The sequence below is a fragment of the Hydra vulgaris genome, chromosome 09 (assembly GCF_038396675.1).
Source record: "Hydra vulgaris chromosome 09, alternate assembly HydraT2T_AEP".
NCBI lineage: Eukaryota > Metazoa > Cnidaria > Hydrozoa > Anthoathecata > Hydridae > Hydra > Hydra vulgaris.
The window spans coordinates 50,952,709-50,975,000 of record NC_088928.1 but is presented as its reverse complement, the minus strand read 5'-3'; the positions used below and the strand labels follow the sequence as shown (position 1 = coordinate 50,975,000).

General features: G+C 27.9%; 3 protein-coding genes across 4 annotated transcripts in view; 2 read left to right on the top strand and 1 right to left on the bottom strand.

Moving 5' to 3' along the window:
• LOC100211344 (conserved oligomeric Golgi complex subunit 2) overlaps positions 1-1,085 on the top strand; it is a 39,215-nt gene extending 38,130 nt beyond the window's left edge. The window contains exons 15-16 of the mRNA XM_065806002.1: positions 602-794; positions 983-1,085. Coding sequence (XP_065662074.1) covers positions 602-794; positions 983-1,069 — 280 coding nt within the window. The 3' untranslated portion in view covers positions 1,070-1,085. The remainder of the gene's footprint in view (positions 1-601; positions 795-982) is intronic.
• Positions 1,086-1,754: 669 nt separating this feature from the next.
• Positions 1,755-2,165, top strand: LOC101237853 (centromere protein V). Its single transcript, XM_065806879.1, has one exon. It carries the CDS (start codon positions 1,755-1,757, stop codon positions 2,163-2,165), a length of 411 nt encoding a protein of 136 aa, XP_065662951.1.
• A 12,697-nt stretch (positions 2,166-14,862) lies between these two features.
• LOC100206766 (pecanex-like protein 3) overlaps positions 14,863-22,292 on the bottom strand; it is a 69,518-nt gene continuing 62,088 nt past the window's right edge. The window contains exons 21-31 of one of the 2 annotated variants that reach the window (XM_065806000.1): positions 20,269-20,484; positions 20,068-20,127; positions 19,734-19,927; positions 19,349-19,582; positions 19,164-19,273; positions 18,920-19,073; positions 18,677-18,828; positions 17,583-17,661; positions 17,257-17,497; positions 17,029-17,172; positions 14,863-15,820 (exon numbers count right to left, since the gene is read on the bottom strand). In XM_065806000.1, the coding sequence (XP_065662072.1) occupies positions 15,402-15,820; positions 17,029-17,172; positions 17,257-17,497; positions 17,583-17,661; positions 18,677-18,828; positions 18,920-19,073; positions 19,164-19,273; positions 19,349-19,582; positions 19,734-19,927; positions 20,068-20,127; positions 20,269-20,484 (2,003 nt within the window). In that variant the 3' untranslated portion in view covers positions 14,863-15,401. Of the gene's footprint in view, positions 15,865-17,028; positions 17,173-17,256; positions 17,498-17,582; positions 17,662-18,676; positions 18,829-18,919; positions 19,074-19,163; positions 19,274-19,348; positions 19,583-19,733; positions 19,928-20,067; positions 20,128-20,268; positions 20,485-22,292 lie in introns of both variants that reach the window. The other variant, XM_065806001.1, reaches the window with a different exon arrangement.

The following is a 22,292-nucleotide window of genomic DNA, read 5'->3' as shown; positions in this document are numbered from 1 at the left end:
AACTATTAAAAATTAAATTTAATTATTAAATTTAACTATTAAAAATTAAATTTAATTATTAAATTTTGAAAAAATTTTATTTATTAAAATTATGTATAACTTACTAGTTATTCATAATTTATAATTATTTATTAAAACTGTGTATAACTTCATCAATTTAGATCTTAAAATATATCATTAAATATGTTAAAATATATTATTTACTTACGCATTCGATTCATAAACTCATCTAAAATAAGATTGAAATATTGTTAAAAACTTGGAAATATTTTTTAATGGAGTTGTCAAGTACACATCAACAAAATTAATGTTGACATTACAATATATTTAAATGAAGTAAAACAGGATTATGATATGCTGGGCTAGTTAATTACTATAGTTAGGTTCATACTTTGTTCCAAAAGTAAAGAAGTTGCCAAGTTAATTAATTAAATTATAAGTTAATTATTATGCCAAACTAATTATGCCTAAATAAGTATTGCTCGATTATGTTTAGTCTAGTAAACCTGTCTGGTTTGTGTGTGCTGGGTTTGTGTGTGTTGGTTTTTAAATATATATTTTTTGTTTAGTGTGATAAATGCTACTATATTATATTATTTAGGTATTATACATTAGTCGATGAGTTGTTGACAGCTATTCGAAAAACCGAAGATAGTTTATTAAGATTGAAACAGCAAAGAAAGGCTGCTAGTGGACAATCCGAAGTCAATCAGTTAGTAAATAATAGTGAAGTATCTGATGAGAATAAGATTAGAAAACAATTGTTATTGGACAGCGAAGCATTCGGCCATCATGTAAAAATTTTTTCTATTTATTTTTTTATTTTTAGTCTGTTGATTTGTTTTTATAGATTGTACATAGTTAAATTTTTGCCTTGTTTTTATAAATTTATAAAATGTTTTAATATTATTAGTTTTATTTATTGTATTAATTGTTGAATTGGGATTTAGGAATAGTATTAGTTGTTAATTTGTTATCATAGATGAGCATCCTTGGGTTTACTGGCGAATCTTTTCCTGCTTATCTAAAGTTAATGAATGTGGTTCGCTCCGCACTGACTCCTGAATAAAAATTTAGTTATTAAATTATTTTCATAATTTTTACAGGTATATATATATATATATATATATATATATATATATATATATATATATATATATATATATATATATATAACCGACTCTTGATTGTTTAAAGGGTTTTAATATCTGTGAAAAAGTTTTTTCAAATGGGGTTTTTAGGTCCCGAACGAAATTAATAAGGACGTCAAAAGTAATAATCATCTATAAATACTTTAAATTCTAATAAAGGAAAATTTTTGTTTAAAAATTTAAAAGTTTTTTTTTCTCATTAATTTGACAATAGTGATTTTTCAAAATTTTTTTAACAAAAATAATTGGTACTTTTGAAATCCTGATGTAGTTACTACTGTAGCAATCGGAAAACAGCGGTTCTTAACTAATAATATCTGGTTCACCTATAATACTTTTGAAATTATGTATATAATACTTTTGAAGTTATGTATTTTCTGTAAGCAAAAAAAGAGTCTTGCGATTTTTTTTTTACTCCCAGGTTAAAAAAGTTTGTAATGTAGTATGCAGTTATAATATTAAAGTGTGTCTACTATTTTTTAAAGATGAAACAAAAAATCTGACGACTTCAAATTGAGTCAGAAAATAACAACAATTTGTCAAGAGAATTTAATTTAAAAGATAAATAAAAAAAAGTTTTACTGTGTCATTTTGTTTGTTAAAATGAGTGAAACACTTTACACCGGTGGTTGTCATTGTGGGGCTGTGGTGTTTGAAGTTCTGGCGTCTTCTCCGTTGTTGTGTATAAGATGTAACTGTAGCGTATGCGAGAAAAAGCAAAACATTCATTTTATTGTATCAAAAAATAAATTTAAATTGCACAGTGGTCATGATTCTTTGACAACATACACGTTTAATACTCATCAAGCAAAGCACATGTTCTGTAAAATATGTGGAGTACAAAGTTTTTATGTTCCGCGCTCTAATCCAAATGGTATTGGAGTTATGCCTCATTGCTTAGATCAGCAACATTCAGTTGAAATTCAAATGCAAAATTTTAATGGTAAAGATTGGGAGCTTGAAATGAGAACGAACATTGGTGATCAACTTCGAGAAATATCAGAATTAAATTAAACATAATTATATTTTAAATCCTGTTTGAAATTTCTTGTAAATATATGTTTGTAATTTATAGTTTTTTGTTTTTATATATGAACCTAATTTACTAACATTCACAAGAGCTTGCCGAAATAGTAACCTTGGGCAGCTCTCAAGTCTTGTAGTTAATTAAATGGGAAAAAAATAACTTGATGTTTTAATTGCAATTAAAAAAAAATTGTTCGGTTTTGAAGAAATTAAGAAATTATATATAAAACAGCCTAACAACGCCAACTAGTAAGAGCTCTAATGACACTGGCAACTAATGACTAATAGCAACTATTTTTCAAAGAAGTTTTAAATTAATGAATAAAAATAAAGCTTCAAAATTTTAAATTAGTAAACAATACAACCCACTGCAAATGTATAACGAGGTCATAAAGAGTCTTAATCTAAATTAAAATTTATTTCTTACATTCTTACTCTTTCACTACCGCAAGCCGCTGACAGAGGCTTTTGATTTTTTTAAGTTTTGACGGCAAGCCGTCGATAGCGGCTTTCGAGTATGCTTTACAATTTATCTTGTTTTGTATATAAATTTTCATTCTAGACACATACAATGTGTTTGTTTTAAAGGTTTAATTAATTCTCTACATAATCAAGAACAAACAAGAGCCATATTGTGTAATTATAAAAAGTTATTACTTGACAAAGTAAAAAAATCTTGAGTAATCCTTGATAAAAAAAACTTTACTTACAAAAGTTTATTTTATTACAAAATAAAGCAGCGTTAACACTGTAAAATTTAACTTGTAGAAGTGAATAAGTATTTAGCTAAGTAATTACAAAAGTCATTTAAAGAAAAACATCATTTTTATACATTGAATTAGTTTTGTTTTGGACATAATGTTTGCGTTACTATTTATAAGACAATGATTTTAAGCACATTGCATTTCTTATTGTTCGATAATACGTGTTAAAAACTCATTTAATTGGAAAGTTTATTTGTTTAGCTTTTATATTGATATATAGTTTGTTATGCTTTTAAAGTGTTGTTCGAATTTTAATTTGTTGTCAATGATAACATCGACAACTAATTAAATTCCAAATTTTATTCAATAAAATATGTGGTCGCAGCGACCAGATTTTTGTTAAAACGGCTGGTAGGGAAAGAGCTAAGTCTAAATAACATTTGTCACGTCGATCAGTTTTCTTTCAAGCTCCGTCTATACATTTTTGATTGGTTTTAATGTCGGCCATGCGTCCATTTAATATCGAATTTAATATCGGCCATTTAATATCGAATATATGCGACGGCCTGTGCGGCCGTGGCGCAGTGGTAAGAGCGCTTGCTATTTAAGTAAGAGATCCGGTTCGAAACGAGTTGTGGACATTTTTGCGTCACGGTAAGAAAGGAGGCGTGAAATTCCTGGTTAAATGCACTTCCGCGGTGCTCTGTGACAAGACCGTTAGGTCTTCTTGGGGCATCTAAATAACAATATTAAAAAAAAAAAATTATCTGGTGATATAACAGACTGATTGATTGTCTTCATGATACTTCAAATTAACTTGTAACCAATACAGTGCATGATTTGCGGTAAAGTGCATTGTCTTGTTATTGAACCGTTTTAAACCGTCATTAAATTAACCGTCATTTTTAGGAGAGATTTACTTAAGAGCAGTGCTGAACTGACCGACCCACACTGGAGTATTTATACAAAAAAGTTGATCAAAAGTCGATTTTTAAAATTTTGTCAAAATCTGTTTTTATTGGTGCATTGTTAAAGCTTAATAAAGGTTACATCCTTAAATGGTCATTTCGATTACCCCTTTCCCTCCCCCCCCCCCCACCTTATTCTAGCAGCTTTGCAAATCGAGTAATCGTGATAATGAATTCAATTGTTTTTCAACGTTCCTGTTGACGAGCATTATTACAAATCGTTTTTTGAGTTTGTGGTTAGTGACAAATTTTAAAAATCGTAATGGATATTGAAAAAGGAAGGTAAGCTCATACTTTTCGTATATTTATCTTGTCTATTTTATATGTTACTGTCACATTTCTCATAAATTATATTTGATGTAAAAAATTTAACGTTTTTTTTTTTGTATACACGATATTAAAATATATTTATATTATTATATAATAATATTATAATATTATATTATATTATACACGATATTTTTTTTGTATACACGATATTAAAAAGTTTTTTTGAATGTCAATTAAGCTACGTACGTAAAGCTTAGATATTCTATTTACCATTTAAAAAAAAAGCTGCGCATGTACGCGCCCTAAGATTTTTTTAATTTTTTTAGTCAATAAGGCAAAAACATTTTTTTTGTGATTAAAACTTTTATTTAACTTAATTCATATTTTTATTGTAGAATCTCAAGCTATCACAATAGAGATGACTAGACGATCACTTTATGAAGAATTTGAGCAAAGTTCCGGAAAGAAAAAAATGACAACAAGTTCGTGTTTTTATTTATAGAACACCTTTTTCAAATTCGTGTTTTTATTTATAGAACAAATTCGTGTTTTTTTTTTTATAGAACACCTTAAAAACATAACCAAATGCCCTGTAAATGAAGAAAGTGCACTAAAAACCATTTTTTCACCTTTTAAGTTCTAATTTAAACAAAAATGGAAAGACACTAGTCGTTAAAGAAAGCATTTTTTAAAAAGTAACTAACAATGGCTCAATACCACCATAACTCTACCAACTTGGACAGTAGCAAAGCCCGGTCGACCGTCAAAAGAATTTTGTGAATCGAGTTCACCAACGAGAAGGCAAAAAACAAGGGTTTTAAGAGAACATATACCTTCTGAGTAATTGATGTATGCTGTTCAAATGAGTCAACGTGCTGCAGGGAACAGTGACGCGTCTAATGTTACAATGGAAATTTTATTTACACCCACAAAAACCAATCGATAACAGTTCCAAAAACTTGTTCAGAAATTAAATTACAAGATCTTCTGGATCACATGTCTAGGTAACTATGTTGTTATTTGAATGAAGTTGTAGAAACTTTAAATAAAAAAGAAAGAAATAATTTAGAATTGATTTCGAAATGGGATTGTGATGGCTCGCAACAAAAAACGTTTAAATAAAAATTTCAAAATAGCGACGATAGCGACGCTAACATATTTCAAAGTTCTTTTGTGCCCCTACGGCTCATATGCCATTTGGTAACCTAAAGAAGGTGCTTTGGCAAAACCCAGCACCATCATCTACAAGGTATAGTCGACCAATAAAAATACGTAGAGAACCAAATAAAAGGCTTGAGAAAAAGGAAAATAATAAACGCTTTTGGTAGTAATTTGCAAATAAAGCATATATTTCTTTTTACTATGATTGATGGAAAAGTTTGCAATGCCGCTACAAATACGACATCAACAATGAAATGCTATATATGTGGGCAAACTTCAAAAGGTTTTAATGACTTGAATAAAAAAATTACAGAAAGCCGTGAAAGACTGTAATTTGGGCTATCAATACTGCAAGAATCAGATTTTTTGAATCCTTGCTACATATATCGTATAAAATACCAATAAAAAAATGACAAGCAAGAACAAAAGAAGATAAAAAAGTAGTAGCGGAAACAAAATAAAAAATTCAAAAGTCCTTTAAAGATGAATTAGGGCTGTGGGTTGATATTCCTAAGGCTGGATTTGGAAACAGTAATGATGGGAAAACATTAGGAAGATTTTTTGCCGATTCTTAACCGTTTCCCACATCACAGGGGTTGATATAACTCTTATAAAAAATGTAATGTTATTTTGGAAGCTATTTCGAGTGGGCATCAAATTAATGTAAAAAAATTGAAAATTTTGAAAATGAGACGGCCAAACTTTATGTTGATTTATATATATATATACAGTATCGGACAAAACGAGTGCAACCAAATAATGCTAATTTAGTTTCTTTATATAAAAATGCTGCATTTTTTCAATTTAGAGAAATAACTATGTAACTGTTTAGAGACAAAGTTCTTCAAGTTTTATTCATCACAAAGTTCATTATTTGTACACGAAAATTAGTAAATTAATCAAAAGTATTTAAAAAAGTTGATTTCCTTCTGGACAAAACAAGTGCAACTCGACAAAATGTTGACCAAGCTGTATTTCGCTATCAATATTTCGTGGCGAATCCTTTGTTGTCGATCACAGCCTTGCATCTTTGAGGCATAGATTCGATTAAGTGATCAATGAAACTTTGTGGAATCGCTGCCCAGGCCTTTTGGATTTGTTCAAACAGTTGATCCTTATTACGAACACCTTCACGATTAATTCTGCGGTTGACGATCTCCCACAGGTTCTCGATAGGGTTGAGATCCGGAGATTGAGGCGGCCAATCCATCACCGATAGGTGGTTGTCTTGAAACCACTGCTTGACTACTTTTGCAGTGTGTTTCGGATCGTTGTCTTGCTGAAAAACCCATTTTATTGGCATATTCCATTCAGCATGAGGTAACATTACATCTTTCAGGATATTTTTATACATGAAACGGTCCATTATTCCATTGTTTCGATGTATTGGACCTAGACCGTTAGCAGAAAAACACTCCCAGACCATTACATTGCCTCCACCATGCTTCACGGTCTTATGGCAGTAACGTAAATCGAAGCGTTTTCCGGCCAGTCGACGTACACGGCAAATGCCATCGCTACCAATGATGTTGAACTTCGATTCATCACTGAAAAGGACAATTCGCCATCTCTTCACATTCCAGTCAATATGAGACGTAGCAAACAGGAGTCTTTTTTTCTGGGTTTTTTAGTGAATACAGCTCTTTCTTTGCAGGGCGTCGAGAAAACAATCCGGCTTCAACAGCACGTCGTCTGATTGTTTGGTCCGATACAGGCAGCTCTAATTGCTTTTGTATCTCGACTGATGATATCCAGGGATCCTTCTTGACGGATCTGACGATCATAGAATTCTCTCTAGAAGTGGTGGAACGCGGTCTTCCACCTTTGTTATCTGCTGCCAACTTCCCCGTAGAACGATATTTGGAACATAGTCTTCATACGGTCCATTTTTTCACGCGATATTTATCACAAATACTTTTTTGTGACATTCCACTTACGTAATCGCCAATAACTTTCTTTCTTAGTTCCAATCCAAGACTGTCGAAAGCCATTTTTGCACTTGAAGTCATAAAAATAATAAAAATAATCAATAATTAATCACAAAAAAAATAATGACGCTTCTCAAGGCTTTCCGTGTTACATTTACCTTGTGATGATACAATAATGCTCTGTGGAACACAACGTCTTGGTTGGATGTGGACTGTATTGATGTAATGAAACAATTGTTGTATTTCACTTCTTGTATTGATGTTCTTCGATAAAACACTTTGATAAAACTCACTTTGATTAACTGTCTTAATAATACTGACTCATTGACTTCCATATACTGACTGAATTACATGTCGATTTACATGTCTCTTATATAGTAAAATGAACCTGTGTGAACCTGTTCTGGAAGATTCTAGATGCTTCTTTTCGATGCTTCTGGAAGCTTCTGGATGCGTCTGGATGCTTCTGAATGTTTCTGGATATTTCTGGATGCTACTGGATGCTTCCAGATGCTTTTTCTGGAAACTTCTGGAAGCTTCTGCATGCTTCTGGAAACTTCTGGATACTTCCTTTAATTATTAAAAATTTCAGTGACGTTGACACGGACCAGACTTAAGAAAATGAAACAAACCAAAAAAGTTGCACTTGTCTGCAAAATGGCACTTGTCAACGAAAAACGCTGCAAAATGGCACTTGTCAACGAAATTCTGCCTGTGTGCTGTCACCTGTCAGCTGATTGCTCATGTCATGGCGTGCTATGACTCCAGACTCCTGAACTGTTTGCTGTGGTAGTATAGTTCGTTTCGTTTTTAAGACATGTAAAATTAGGAACACTTTTTAGCATTGTTCGATGTTAGTTGCAAATGTTTTGTCCAATACTGTATATATATATATATATATATATATATATATATATATATATATATATATATATATATATATATATATATATATATATATATATATATATATATATATATATATAGATATATATATATATATATATATATATAGATATATATATATATAATTAGTAAAAAAACACTTATCTAACTTATATATATATATATATATATATATATACATATATATATATATATATATATATATATATATATATATATATATATATATATATATATATATATACATATATATATATGTATATATATATATGTATATATATACATATATATATATATATACATATATACATATATATATATATATATATATATATATATATATATATATATATATATATATATATATATATATATATATATATATATATATATATATATATATATTAAAGAGGATTGCACTAGCAAAAACTCATAGATAAAATGGTTATTATGCAAAAGCTCTATATAATAAGTTGATAGTAACCGAATTTAGGCAAAAAAGGGCAAAAATTTAACAGTCTTGACAAAGAAAATATTGAAATGGAGTTAAATGATAATCCTTTTGTAACAATTTTGATTGATTCAAATAATACAACTGTCAATAATAACTATGTAAATAACGAATCTGGATTAAATTTATTTTCTACATCTGTATCTGCGAAGAAGGTAAAGCCAATTGAATGTTCCAGAGCTTTTACAAGAATGAAAATATCTGGATATAGGATTATAGATTGCTCTATATTATCTGATATATTTAGTGCTTTAGCATGCCCTCAATGTGGCGAGTGTTCATCCTTGTCATTGTCCGAAAAAATGCAAGACAAAAAAGGACTTGCCTCAAAGTTTCTTATCAAGTGCTTTAACTGCAAATATGAAAATGAGTTTTATACTTCAAAACAATGTAACAGAGGATATGATATTAATTGTAGAACAGTATACGCAATGCGTGCACTTGGGCAGGGACATTCTGGTATAAAAATATTCACCACTTTAATGAATATGCCACAACCAATGACTCAAAATAATTATGATAAGTTAGCTGTGAAAATAGGTGCTGTCATACAAAAAGTTGCTGAAGATACCATGTTTGATGCAGTAGCAGAATTGCGTAACATGTTGCTAATGATGAAGTTTTTGATATTGGTGTATCGTGTGATGGTACTTGGCAGAGAAGAAGTTTTTCATCATTAAACGGTGTCTTTTCTGCATTATCAATGGACACTGGAAAGGTTTTGGATGTCGAACCAATGTGCAGGTTCTGCAAAGGATGCTTTTTAAAGAAAGATCTTTTAAAAACAAACCTACAACCTATGCCCAATGGAGGAACTCTAACATTTGTAAAAACAATTACAAAGGATCTGCGAGCGGTATGGAGACCACTGGTGCAAAACGTTGATAAAGCAAATAAAAACAACACTTACAAACCGGGTCCAGGTCTTCCAATGAACATAATTTTGAAAATTAGACCTATTTTTGAGGATCTTAGCAAAGATTCAGAACTAAAAAAATGTTTACATGGGAAAACTTAAAACGCAAATGAATCTTTCAACAGTATGATTTGGGACCGATTACCGAAGACCAGGTATGTGTCACTCGATAATTTGAAATTTGGTGTATACGATGCGGTAGCAAATTTTAATATTGGTATAAAAGCTTCAGTGTTAGTTTTTGAACAATTAAATATGTTACCAGGTGCTTTCATGGTTAAAGGTTCCAATAAAATAAACATTAAAAGAATAAAACAATCTAATTATAGAATGAATGAAAAGAATAAGTTGAGGCGACAGTTAAATAGAGCAAAAAAGTTTTTTTTAAATGACAATAATTTGGAAAAAGAGGGTATAACTTATGAACCAGGAGGATCTTAAATACTGTTTTTTAGATTTAATGAGGTTAATGATTGCTTTTTTATACATTTTTTGGTGTTATTTAATTAAAAAAAAATTTAATTTATTTTTTTCTCAGTATGAAGTATTTAAGACGCCGGCCAACATTGCTCGCCAATCATTCAAAGCCGTTTCTAAAATTTTCAGTGGTTGTTTATTAAATGGTATAGAGTGTTTTAAGTTAAATAGTTTTTTTTTTTTACACCTGCTGTTTATGCTGTTTTAGTACCATATTATTGAATATTGGAATTTGACTTCAAAATACCTAACTTTATATTTGTAAAAAAAAATTCTGTTCAACTTAAAACACTCTTCTACTCTATATAAACATCATATAAAAATTTTAACTTGGGTTATTTTGCTCCCTGCCCACAATATTGGCCGGCGTGAAACCTGTTTTTGCTGTTTTTATAGTTTCCATAGCAACATGTTACCATTTTATTTTTTTTGTACTTTTTTCTTATTTTTTTTATATATGCTATTGATCTGACAATTTTTTTTTTTCTAAAAAAAGATTTTAAAGTTAGAGGGGGTTTCTCCCTTAAAAGATGTTACTTTTTTTATTGATACCGGTTACCGGCTTACAAGCTTATAAAAACTGCTTCAGTTTTTATGAGCTTGTAAGCCGGTAACCGGTATCAATAAAAAAAGTAAACAAATAAAAAAGAAAACCTTCATTTTGTACATAAAAGCTGTTTTAAACCATGGTTCTCTTGGTTATAAAGCAAGCGCTTTAACCACTGCGCCATGACCAGCTCTGTTTAAGAGCATCTAATATAGTAAGAACGATGCTGAAACCATCAAAATGCTTAAACAATCTAGTTTTAGATTGGTTTTATCGTTGTGTTGCATCAGCAACGAAAAGTTCCAAGTTTGAGTCAATCTGAAAATTAAAAAAACCAGAGCCTTTTTTGTTTGTAAAACACCATCTTGTAAATAAAAACTTTGTTTATTGATAGTTTTTAGTTTTCTTCCTAAACATTTAGTTGAATTTGGATTTATTTTGTTAGTTTATTTGCATCAACTTTTAAATTCTTTAAAGTTTTTAAATATCAAAGTAGTATATACTTCTTATTTATTAGAATTTCTATTTATTTTGTCATTTTACACATTTTACAATGTTATCTATAAATTTAAACAAATATATATAGGGGAGACCGGGGCTAGTTGGCTCGGTTTTTACTCTATGAGCTCTGTACCCCTAACAGTACATTTTTTTAAAAGTATTAAAGTGTAGTCTTAAAGAGTATGGATTAGGGTATCTTATAAAATTTGCATTCATTTAAAAAAAAAAATTCTTGGGGCCTTTCCGGACCCTCAGAAAAAAAAAAAAAATTTGCGCCAACTTACCCCACCACGGGGTAAGTTGGCGCAAACTATAAAAATGATTATTGATGCACTATTAAGTGCAAAATTAATAGAAATTTTTTAAAAATTAATTTTTGCAACAATTTTATCCCAAAATTTAATATTACTTTTACCTGGTACCAAATATTAGTCCGTATAAAAGCTAAACAGTAACCCACCTTTTATCTGTGGAAAAAAAAACTAAACAAAATTTTTTTTTAATTTTTTTGTAAGAATAAATGTTTTCAATATTGTTAAAAATAAAAAAAATAAAAAAAAATAATTTTATCAAAATAAATATTTTTTTCCATAGTAAATGCTATGAGCCAACTTACCCCGTAAAAAATTTGTCAACTTACCCCGAAAGCTTTTTTTTTAATAAACAGTCTATAGATCCTGAAAAACGGCAGCTTTGAAAAAAAAGTCTGACTGGATATAGTAAACCAATTGTGACTGGAACTTTTACAATAATTTTTTTTTCATACGACTAAATATTTTCTTTGTAAAGTAAAAAGGAAGCGATGTTCTAAAAGTTACGTTTTTGTCCAAAAAACGCATAAATCTCAATATCTCCCATGCGCATGCGCGAATCCTGACAATACTACAGTGAATGATGAAATGGTCAATGAGAAAGTTTCTGAGTAATTTTTGTCACTTTCTGATGAAAGGCTCTAAAGATAAACGCAGTTCGTCAACTTACCCCTGCGGCCAACTAGCCCCGGTATCCCCTATAATTACAAGCTGACTGGGGCAAGTAGAAGTCAAAATGACTTATCATCAAGCCCCTTTGTGAAATACAAAAAAAAAATACAATTAAATTTTACATCTTCCAATATTACATAAAAGAGTGAAATTAATAAGTTTAAAAAAAAAAATAATAATAATTTGGTTAGAAATTTTAGAAGGTTAAAAAAGAACTTAAAGTTAAAAAAAGAACTTAAAGTTAAAAAAAGAAGAAACTTAAGATAAAGTTAAAATATAAAATGACAAATAAAAAATTACAAATCTGTACATATTCGTATACATATTAAAGACAATAAACAAAAAAAAAAATTTAATTCGCTTCATATGCATATACATATTCAATACAATATTAACATTAAATAAAGTACATAAAAAATTAAAAATACAAAATTATTTCGATTTTTTTTAAAAAAAATGAGAGAATGTACGTAATGTTTAAATTTAGTAAGTGTTTTTTTATAGTTCTTTCAAATGTAGCAATAGATTTTATTTTTTTCATATTTTCGTCAAGAACCGAATTCCACAAGCGTGGTCCCCGGCATATAGTCGAGAAGTCAGATTTTTTGAGTGATGTTAGTGGGATGTAGTCATTGAATGTCTTGTTTCATATTTATGATTAATTCGAGTGAAACTTTAAAAAAAATATTTTGGAATCATTTCATTTTGAAGTTTAAACATAAATAACAAGTTATGGTATATATTTAGTTTGTGTACATTTAGAGCATTTATTTCCTTGAGTAACGGCTCGGCACTTTCGTATCTACTTGCGCCCAAAACTAATCTACTTGCTTGCTTTTGTTTTGTATAAATCATTTTTAGGAAAGATAAATGATTGTTTGCCCAGGCAATATTACAATAGTTAATATGACTATGTATAAATGAAAAGTTTAAATTTTTTAAACATAAATTATTTAAAAGATGTTTTGTCTTGTACATAATCCCCAGGGTCTTTGAAACTTTGTTCTCGACTAGCTTTATTTGGCTTTTCCAATTTAAATTCTCATCGAAAATTATTCCTAGTATTTTCATTGAAAAAACTCTTTTTATTTTAATATTGTTAATTGTTAGTTCAGGTAATTCAGGTGGAAGGTTCTCGGGTTTAGATGACTTAGCAAACAAAATATATTTCGTTTTTTCAATATTTATTGAAAGTTTATTTGCTTCAAACCACTCATTAAGATATATTAATTCTGTGTTTACAATATAAAAAATATTTTTTAAATTTGAGTCAGAAAAGAAAACATTTGTGTCATCAGCAAAAATAATATAATTATTTAGTCGCAAGGGTTCTAAGAATTTCAAGTTCTAAGAATCTTAATGCAGCATTTGATTATTACTTTAGCAAATTTCTGACTCGTGTACTTTAAAGAGCAGGAGGCAGATTATGTGATCAAGTGACTCGTTTTATTTCTCGTTATTTAATATTTATAAAAAAGCACTTGCTATGTCGTTTCCTGATCTACCAACCATCGTCTAATCGACAAACCCTTTATACTTTTTTTATATAGAATAACATCCAGGGAAATATAAAAGTTCAATTAAGGAGTTGACTTGCAAAACCAGATTATTCACTTTTTTTTTCATTCTAAGATAATGGCAAAAATGTTTTCCAGTAAATCGAATAGCTAAAAATTAAAAGGTTAAATAATATTATTAAAAGAGTGTTTAAGACAAAAATTTGAAAATCGTGCTCTTTTGATCTTATTTTTATTACATGAAAAAAACATTTTATCTGGTTTTGCATGCCAATTATTTTTTTTATCTGGTTTTGATCAGAAATTTATTTCTAACTGGTTTACAAAAAAGCTTTATGAAGTCAACTTGACTAGTGACGATTTTAATAATCAATATAATTGTGCAAAACGCCCTTCTGCCTTCGAAAATAAGCAATTTTAATGTTTGATACTTTTATAGGTTTGATAAAGTTAAAACTCAATTGTGACCGTTTAAATATGGCTTTTGAGATTTTAGTGAATTTTTTTGTGTATGATCTATTTCTTAAACAACGTCCTCCATTATTTTAAAACGTTTTTAAAATAGAATGTTGATTAGATAAAACTTTTGTCTTATTTTGCATCAGCAATTTTTTTTTATCTGGTTTCGCACGAACAGAATAATTTAAGGTAAAATGTTATTAAAGTAGTTGCTTTTAAATTTAATTTTTATTTGTAAAGATGTAGGAATATTAGTACTACAAAAAAACATTGATAAGTTAAAAAAAAAAAAAAAAAAGTGAATTATCTGGTTTTCCAAGTCCACTCCTCAATTAATTGAAACAAAAAAAACTAAGCTTTTTCTGTCATTTAAAGCTTTCCCACAGATCGCGCAGCGATGTGAAAAATTTGATAACTAGTATTCAATTTAACAATTAGTTTTAGAAATAAATTAGTTTTAAAATAATTTGAAATTTAACAGTACAAAAAATATATATATAAATAACAAGAGCACTAATAAAAAAAGTAATAAAAAATTTAAATGTCAGTTATTTAATTTTTATAACATTCATACAAAAATGTTTTTCAGTCAAAAAACGCTTTAAATAATAACAGTTATTTAATTTTTATAACATTCATACAAAAATGTTTTTCAGTCAAAAAACGCTTTAAATAATAACAGTTATTTAATTTTTATAACATTCATACAAAAATGTTTTTCAGTCAAAAAACGCTTTCGAAAAGTGATTTTCATAGAAATTCGCACGACAAATAAAATAATTAGAATTTTGATACTTTTTAAAGGGGAAAAACTCGACAAAAAATGCAGCCTCGTCATTTTTCAACAAATATATGTTAATTAATATAAGAATTAGATTCTGCTAAACTATGAAACTTCATATACTCATGTTACTTTACTGATAAAATAATAATTGATAATAAAAAAAAAATTAATAAAATTATCACATATTTATATGAAAGCCTATGGTTATTATGGTTTTTTTAAAAAACATTTTGATCATAATCGCAATTTGATTTATCAATCATAATTGACAAACTTCAGAAGGCAAACGTCAGAAGAAAAACTTTAAATATCTAACTGATATAGAACTTTAAATTAAAAATTTTATTAAAAAAAAATTTCGAAAAAAGTCGAATTCTAATGGGTTTAAGCCGAACCTCAATGACTTTAAGTCGAATTCCAATGATTTAATATACAACTATAACTAAAGGTTTTCAAGGTTTATAATTTAATGTTGTTTTAACTTTATAACACAATTTTGCACTACCATCACTAATCATTATGTTTTTAACAAGAATTTACAACTTAACTTCGCACTATTATATAATGACTAATCAATGTTTTTAACAAGAATTTACAACTTAACTTCTAAAAGATTATCGCTTAGAAGAACAATGCCATCCTCAGTGACAGGAACAATATAATTTTCAATGCGCAATAAATAAATTTTCTTGTCAATATTGCAACGTCTCTCGGGATCACTTGAGTTTGGCTCCCAATAATACAAAATATCACCTATCATGTTTTTATGAGGGTACCAACCATCCCATCGATTAACCTCTAGCATCCATTGCATGTTAGGCCAAAATAAATCACGTTTAGCTTTGCTACTAAGAGCTGCAGTTACACATGTTATATCCACAAGACGTGCTTTTCCTTTCACATTGTTCAAACGCAAATCTCCAGTCGTCGAACCGCTTCCACCTTCATTGGAAGAGGTCGGTATGGATGTGTAGCTACTTGATCGATGATTCAATCTATTTGATCGACCAGCTGCAAAAATAAAACGAGGTGCTTTCAATTTTCTAGTATGGTTGCTAAGAAAAATACCACAGTTGAAAATAAAATAAAAACTTCAACAAGCTTCTACAACAATTAATCGATTGAATTAAAAAAGTATTAATAAAAACAAAAGCTTTGTGCTCTTTTGCAAAAAAGCTACCGAAATACCGTTACCATGGAGACTAAAAATTGACCACTTACTTATTACATTTACCTTTTATATTTAGTAACCTATTTGAGATTTGGTGATTCAAAAGAATTATTTCCCTCTAAATTTAATTTTGACTTTAAATATTGTGAATGTCTAAAACTTTATCAAACTTCAGATTAGCTTTTTAAAATTTTTAAGTTATGTTATAAAAAATAAATATCATTACTTAATTAAAATTTCCTTTTCTTATACACAAACAGCAATTAATAGACAAGTAAGAGCCGATTTACAAAAACCTGAAACTCTGTAGCAAAAAACACATTGTAGACTGTCTATTAAGATATTATGCTACATGAGAGAACTTAAATTAGTTACAATTAAATCCTAAGAATAAACTTTTGTGTGTAAACTTTGTCAAACTGGCAAGATTGTTTTTATCAGTCTCATTTATTAATTTAATTTTATTAAATACTTTATATTCAGCATATTTCTAAAATAAGTGCAAACTTGTTTAAGGATGTAAATTGTATATACAAAATTGCGTAAGTGCAAAATAACAAATTTTGTAAAAAAAAGTAAACTAACTGCATTTTTTAGTGTCATATAAAAAATATTAGAATCTAGCTGTTTACCTTTTGCCAAGCCTTGCTTCGACAAGTCTCTGAAAATTTTCTAGTTTTTAAAATTCATATTTAAGTGTTTGTAACTTTAATTGGTGTATTTATTTCATCGCACTTAAACTGTAGCTGCACAAGGGTTTAGATAGTGCAAGATGTTTGGGCGGTGCGCTTATACCAGTTTGCGCATTGGCAAGTCTTTGTAATTAATTTACACCTGCACATGTTAGTACTTTTGCAGTTAAATTCTTAAACTAGATTGCATTTACAATTTTTGCATATAAGCTTATTCCAAATTTCAAAATTTGTTTGAAACTTTTTCAGAAATATGTTTTATGGGGTGCTGAAGGATGGAAAAAAGTCACTAACTTATGTGATATACGTTATGAACAACTAACACAATATATTTTTAAAGATGAAAAATAACTTACCTTTAACAACTCTTGACGTTGATGCTTTTCCATCTTGATCTTGAAATGTCATATCTTCATCGGATTCACCTCCGCTTCTGTGACAATGTCCAGCGTACTGATTTATTATTCCTCTGTAAATTCTTTCAAAAAAACTTTGTATAGCTATAAAAAAGCAAATAAATATTAAAAAATTTATAACCTATAATTTTAAAATATACCTTACATTTATTAAGAATAATAACTTACTTCTTGTGTTTAAATTTCCAACTGATATTTTGCAGAAGAAAGGGTTTGTATCAGCATAGGATGTAGTCAAGGGTGATACATAAATAGGATATCCTATTGGTTGATCACATGAAGAATTAATCATATTACGGAGCGCTTGTTTAGCATTTTGTATGGAACCTCTTTCTGGGTTGCGATTACGTAAAAATATAAGTTCTTGGAGCTGACCAGCCCAAAGTCCTCTTACACACTCTTTATTAACCTGAACAATAAATAGAAAAATAATTTAACGACAACATTTTATAAAATGTTATGTCAAAATAATAAATAATTTAAAAATTAACAACCTTAATAACTCTAAAGTTCAAACATCTTTTGACCAGCATAATAATTTTATAGTCATCGGTTCCATCATCCATAACATACCTAAAAGCATAACCACACTAACATCAACACCATCTTGATTGAAAAAACTTTTAAAGTGTTAAAATATTTAATAAAAAAATCCTTTAAAAAAAGCTCATCAAGATTTGTATTTTATTTAAAAAGGATTTCAAAATGACACTCCTCTTTCTACATAGAAAAATAAATATAATAAAACTAACACTGAATAATGTTTATACTTTTATTTTATCAAATTCAATGTAAATTTTATACTTTTTTTTGACAAAACATTTGTAATAAATTATCAAACAATTCAAGTTTTATTTGCTTTATATCAAGTAAAAACATTAAAATTTTACAAAGTAAACTTCTTCAACTTAATTTAACAAACTTAAATTTTCGGAGCAGATTTTTGCTCAGAAAAATTATATATAAAAAGTATGATATTTATAAAAAATATAAACACGATTTATCATTAGATTTTATAATTATGCATAATTATATATAAACTTAATTTAAAGTTTAATACTTTTTTTTGACAAAACCTTTGTAATAAATTGTCAAACAATCAAATCAAATAGAAACACTAAAATTTTTACAAAAAATTTTCTTAATTCAAATTTCAATTTTCAGATTTTTATTCAGAAAAATGATATTTTATAAAAAGTATACATATGATTTGTATAAAGAATTGTAAACATAATTTATCATAAGATTGTATATATATATATATATATATATATATATATATATATATATATATATATATATATATATATATATATATATATATATATATATATATATATATATATATATATATATATATATATATATATACATACATACATATATATATATATATATATATATATATATATATATATATATATATATATATATATATATACTTATAAATAAGAATATACTTATAAAAAAAGTATAAATACATTAGTAATATATCTAAACCAGTTATTAATAATAATGACTTTGCACATTTGTATCATTAATATAAATATTAATATATTTTAAACTAAGTATAAATTATGATTAATACCTTAATGCCAACAGATTTGATCTGTTCTGAAGGACTGCTTGTCTCCATTCAGGGTTCCCTTCATGACATATTACAAAATTTTCTTCATGTTGACTAATGGCATCATACATTACTTTATCATTCTCATATTCATCTATGCATGTGAAGTGGTCCTTAAAATATCATAATTTAGAAAAATAATAAATATACAATGATGATAAAAAAAAAAAAAAGACAACATGGTCATTACAAAAGTAATAATACTTGGTGCAGTTTTAAAGCCATTCTCACTGCCGGAGCAACAACAGAACGTAAAAGAGCTAAATCTGAATCTGAGAAGATCCATTCATCTTTTATAGCAGTGACACGAAAGTCACCTTTAAATAAAGAATGAAGACCATGCAAAAATGATTTCAACCTTAAAATTTGTAAATTTCACAAGTTACAAAAGTATTAAAAGAATATAAAATTTGTACAAATATTTTTATAAAATAAATAAAAAAATTACGATGCATTCCATTGGTTATTTGAAGCTGTCGAAAGAAGACGACGTCCAAGCAAACTTAATGCAAAACACAATGTTACTAGATTACTTTCTGCACCAACCTCCTCAACTTTCTGAAAAAAAAATTTCCTACCATAAAAATGTGCAAAGCTCATAATTAAAAAACGAAACAAAAACAATAAACATACATCATCAACACGTTTTTCATTGCAGCATTTAATCCATTCATGGTAGTTTTGCAAAAATCTCTCACGAGTAATACCACCACTGGTTAAGTCATAATCTTTATCTGTAACTGGACGAAATATTGCATCTAGATCTACAAAGTCTGCAGATTTTAAATCATTTAGTTGACCCATCAATGATAAATCTGATAGCCATTGCTTCAGTTTTTTATTACGTATACAATAGAAAATTATAGACTAAAAATAAATTTTATTATAAAACTTTAAAATAAAAATAAGTTTTTAAAAACTAATTTTTTTACAGCATTTTGTTATCAAACTAATTAGAAGGTAGAATTAAATTAATCTAAAAAATCTTTAAAAACTAAAAATATTTTAAATGTCTTACTGTCACATAATAGGTGACAAAAACCTTTCTTAAATCAAACAACTGAAACATGGTGCTAGCAGTATTGTCATTCACACTATAACCTTCTACAATGTATTTGCTTTGTGCTACTTCCCATGCTAACCAATGTTGAGAAAAACATGAATTCAATGAAAGCATGTTAGCTGCATGACCAGGCTGGAAGCAACAAAAACCTAAATTTTTAATCATTTAAATTAAATGTTGCACGCAGTAGTAAACATGTTGCACACAGTAAACAAGCATCAAATATAAGAAGTATAAAGAAAGTTCAATGAATTTACAAAGATCTAAATTAAAAATTGATAAGATGGACCTTTATCATCATCAACATCTTCAGTTATAGCCTCTACTTCTCTCTGTTGACAGTAGGTACCTAAATAAATTTCAAGTTGAATAAATAAATAAATTTGTAAATAAAATCATAAATACATTTTTATACAACATTAATATTTTGTAAACTTTATTAACTTTTTTATAAATATTATAAAAATTCTAAAATATAATTATAAGTTACCTCGGAATTCTAATCCTCTCAATTGAAAAGTAACAAAACCATTTCCAACTTCAATAATGTGCACTAACGCATTTAAATTATAAGAAGCCATTATAAAACAGTCTCCACTTGCAAATTTACCCCATCTTCCAAGAAGAAGGTCACCACATAAACTGTTTTGAAGAGAGCGTGTCAGATGTTCATAAAATATTGAATTTAAATTATTGTCATCTGATCCTATTAAAAAAGTCACAAAATAACAATTATATTAACTAAAAAGGTAATTAATACCACTAAAAATAAAAACCTAAAATAAATAGGAAAGTCATATATATATATATATATATATATATATATATATATATATATATATATATATATATATATATATATATATATATATATATATTATATATATATATACACACACATACACACACACACATATATATATATATTGACTTAGGGTTTGGCATGAGGCAGCAATTTTTTCTTTCATTAATCTTCATTTTTTTTTTCTTTTTCTGAAAAAGCTGTATGTTATAAAGATATGCAAAACTAGTAAGCATATGCTTATCTAAATATATATGAAGACCTCAGTGGAAAAAACCAGCGATGTCAAATTTTTGAAATTTTAGAGTTATTATTTTGTAAACAAGCATATTTTATTTTAATCAACAAAGGAAAAAACCAGTTCAGTTCTTAAAAAAGAGGATAAAATGAAACATAACCAAATGGAAAAATCAGTAATGCCCAGTGTTACCTTTGGATCAAGCTGTGTTGTCTGTAGTTTTTTTAATTTGCAAAACCATGTGATTCCTAAAAACTGCAAGCATTGGTTGAATAAAGAGCAGCAGAAAAAAGTAAACAAAAAACAAAATGGCTTGTAATGATAGTCCTGTGGTTACAGAAAAATCAAGTAAAATAAAGATTAATATTAATTTAAAAAACAGAAAAAAAAACACACAATTTACTGAGCCACATTGTTGGGGCAGACTGTAATTGTACTTGCATGTTTTAAAAATATTAGTAGTGAGGATAGCATGCATGTTTTAAAAATATTAGTAGTGAGGATAGGAACAAATGAATTAAGAACTTTAATGAATATACATCCAAAAATAGTCAGGACTAAGAGTGTCCCAAATAAGCAATCCGGCCAGATATCCAGACCAGATAGGAGTATTATTTGGTATCCAATATCTGGCCGGATGATGACTTTATCCGGTTTTTATATACTAGATATTCCATGTTCACACCGTTTAAAAATTGAAAGAAATCTAAAAATGCTATATTTTTAAATAATCAAATGTTAAGGTTTCTATTCAATACTGTTATTATTATTATTAAAATACTACTAAAAGTTTATCACTCATTAATATTTCTTTTATCTCAACCTGGAGAAATTAAGATTTCTCCATGTTGAGATTGATCGCTTTTTTACATAAATAATGAAAACAATCTTCCAAAAATAAAGTGGTGCTAGTAACTTAAGTGCTAATTCTTTTAGCAGTTGAAACTTCTCTTCATGTTTCCAATAATTTAAAAGATCATTATGTTTTTCTATAATCAAGTGATTAAAGAAAACATCAACTCCTTGAGCAGCTTTTACAAAAGAGACTTGATCAGAATTCAATACATTTTGAACAAATATTTCGTTGTAAAATAATATATATTTTAAGATTTAAATCACATTACCTGGCCACATAATTTTTAAATACCCGGGTATTTGATATCTGGTTGGATAATAAAAAAATATTATCTGAGACACCCCTAGTTAGTACGTGAACTGATCCACACTAATAAAAATTCAAAATATTAACAGAAGAAGACCACGACAGGAAGCAGATAAAACTTACACAACTTTTCATATTCCTATTATGTTAGGGTGCAAAGAGCACAATCAGCTATTAAAGTACAAATCTGCATTAAAGCATTATTGGTGTTTTTTTTCAGAATTACTAAAGCTAGAATTTAATCAATAAGGAAATCTCTTGCTACAACTGGTTAGTAAATGGTTAAATTGTAAATAGCTAAAGATGTCATTT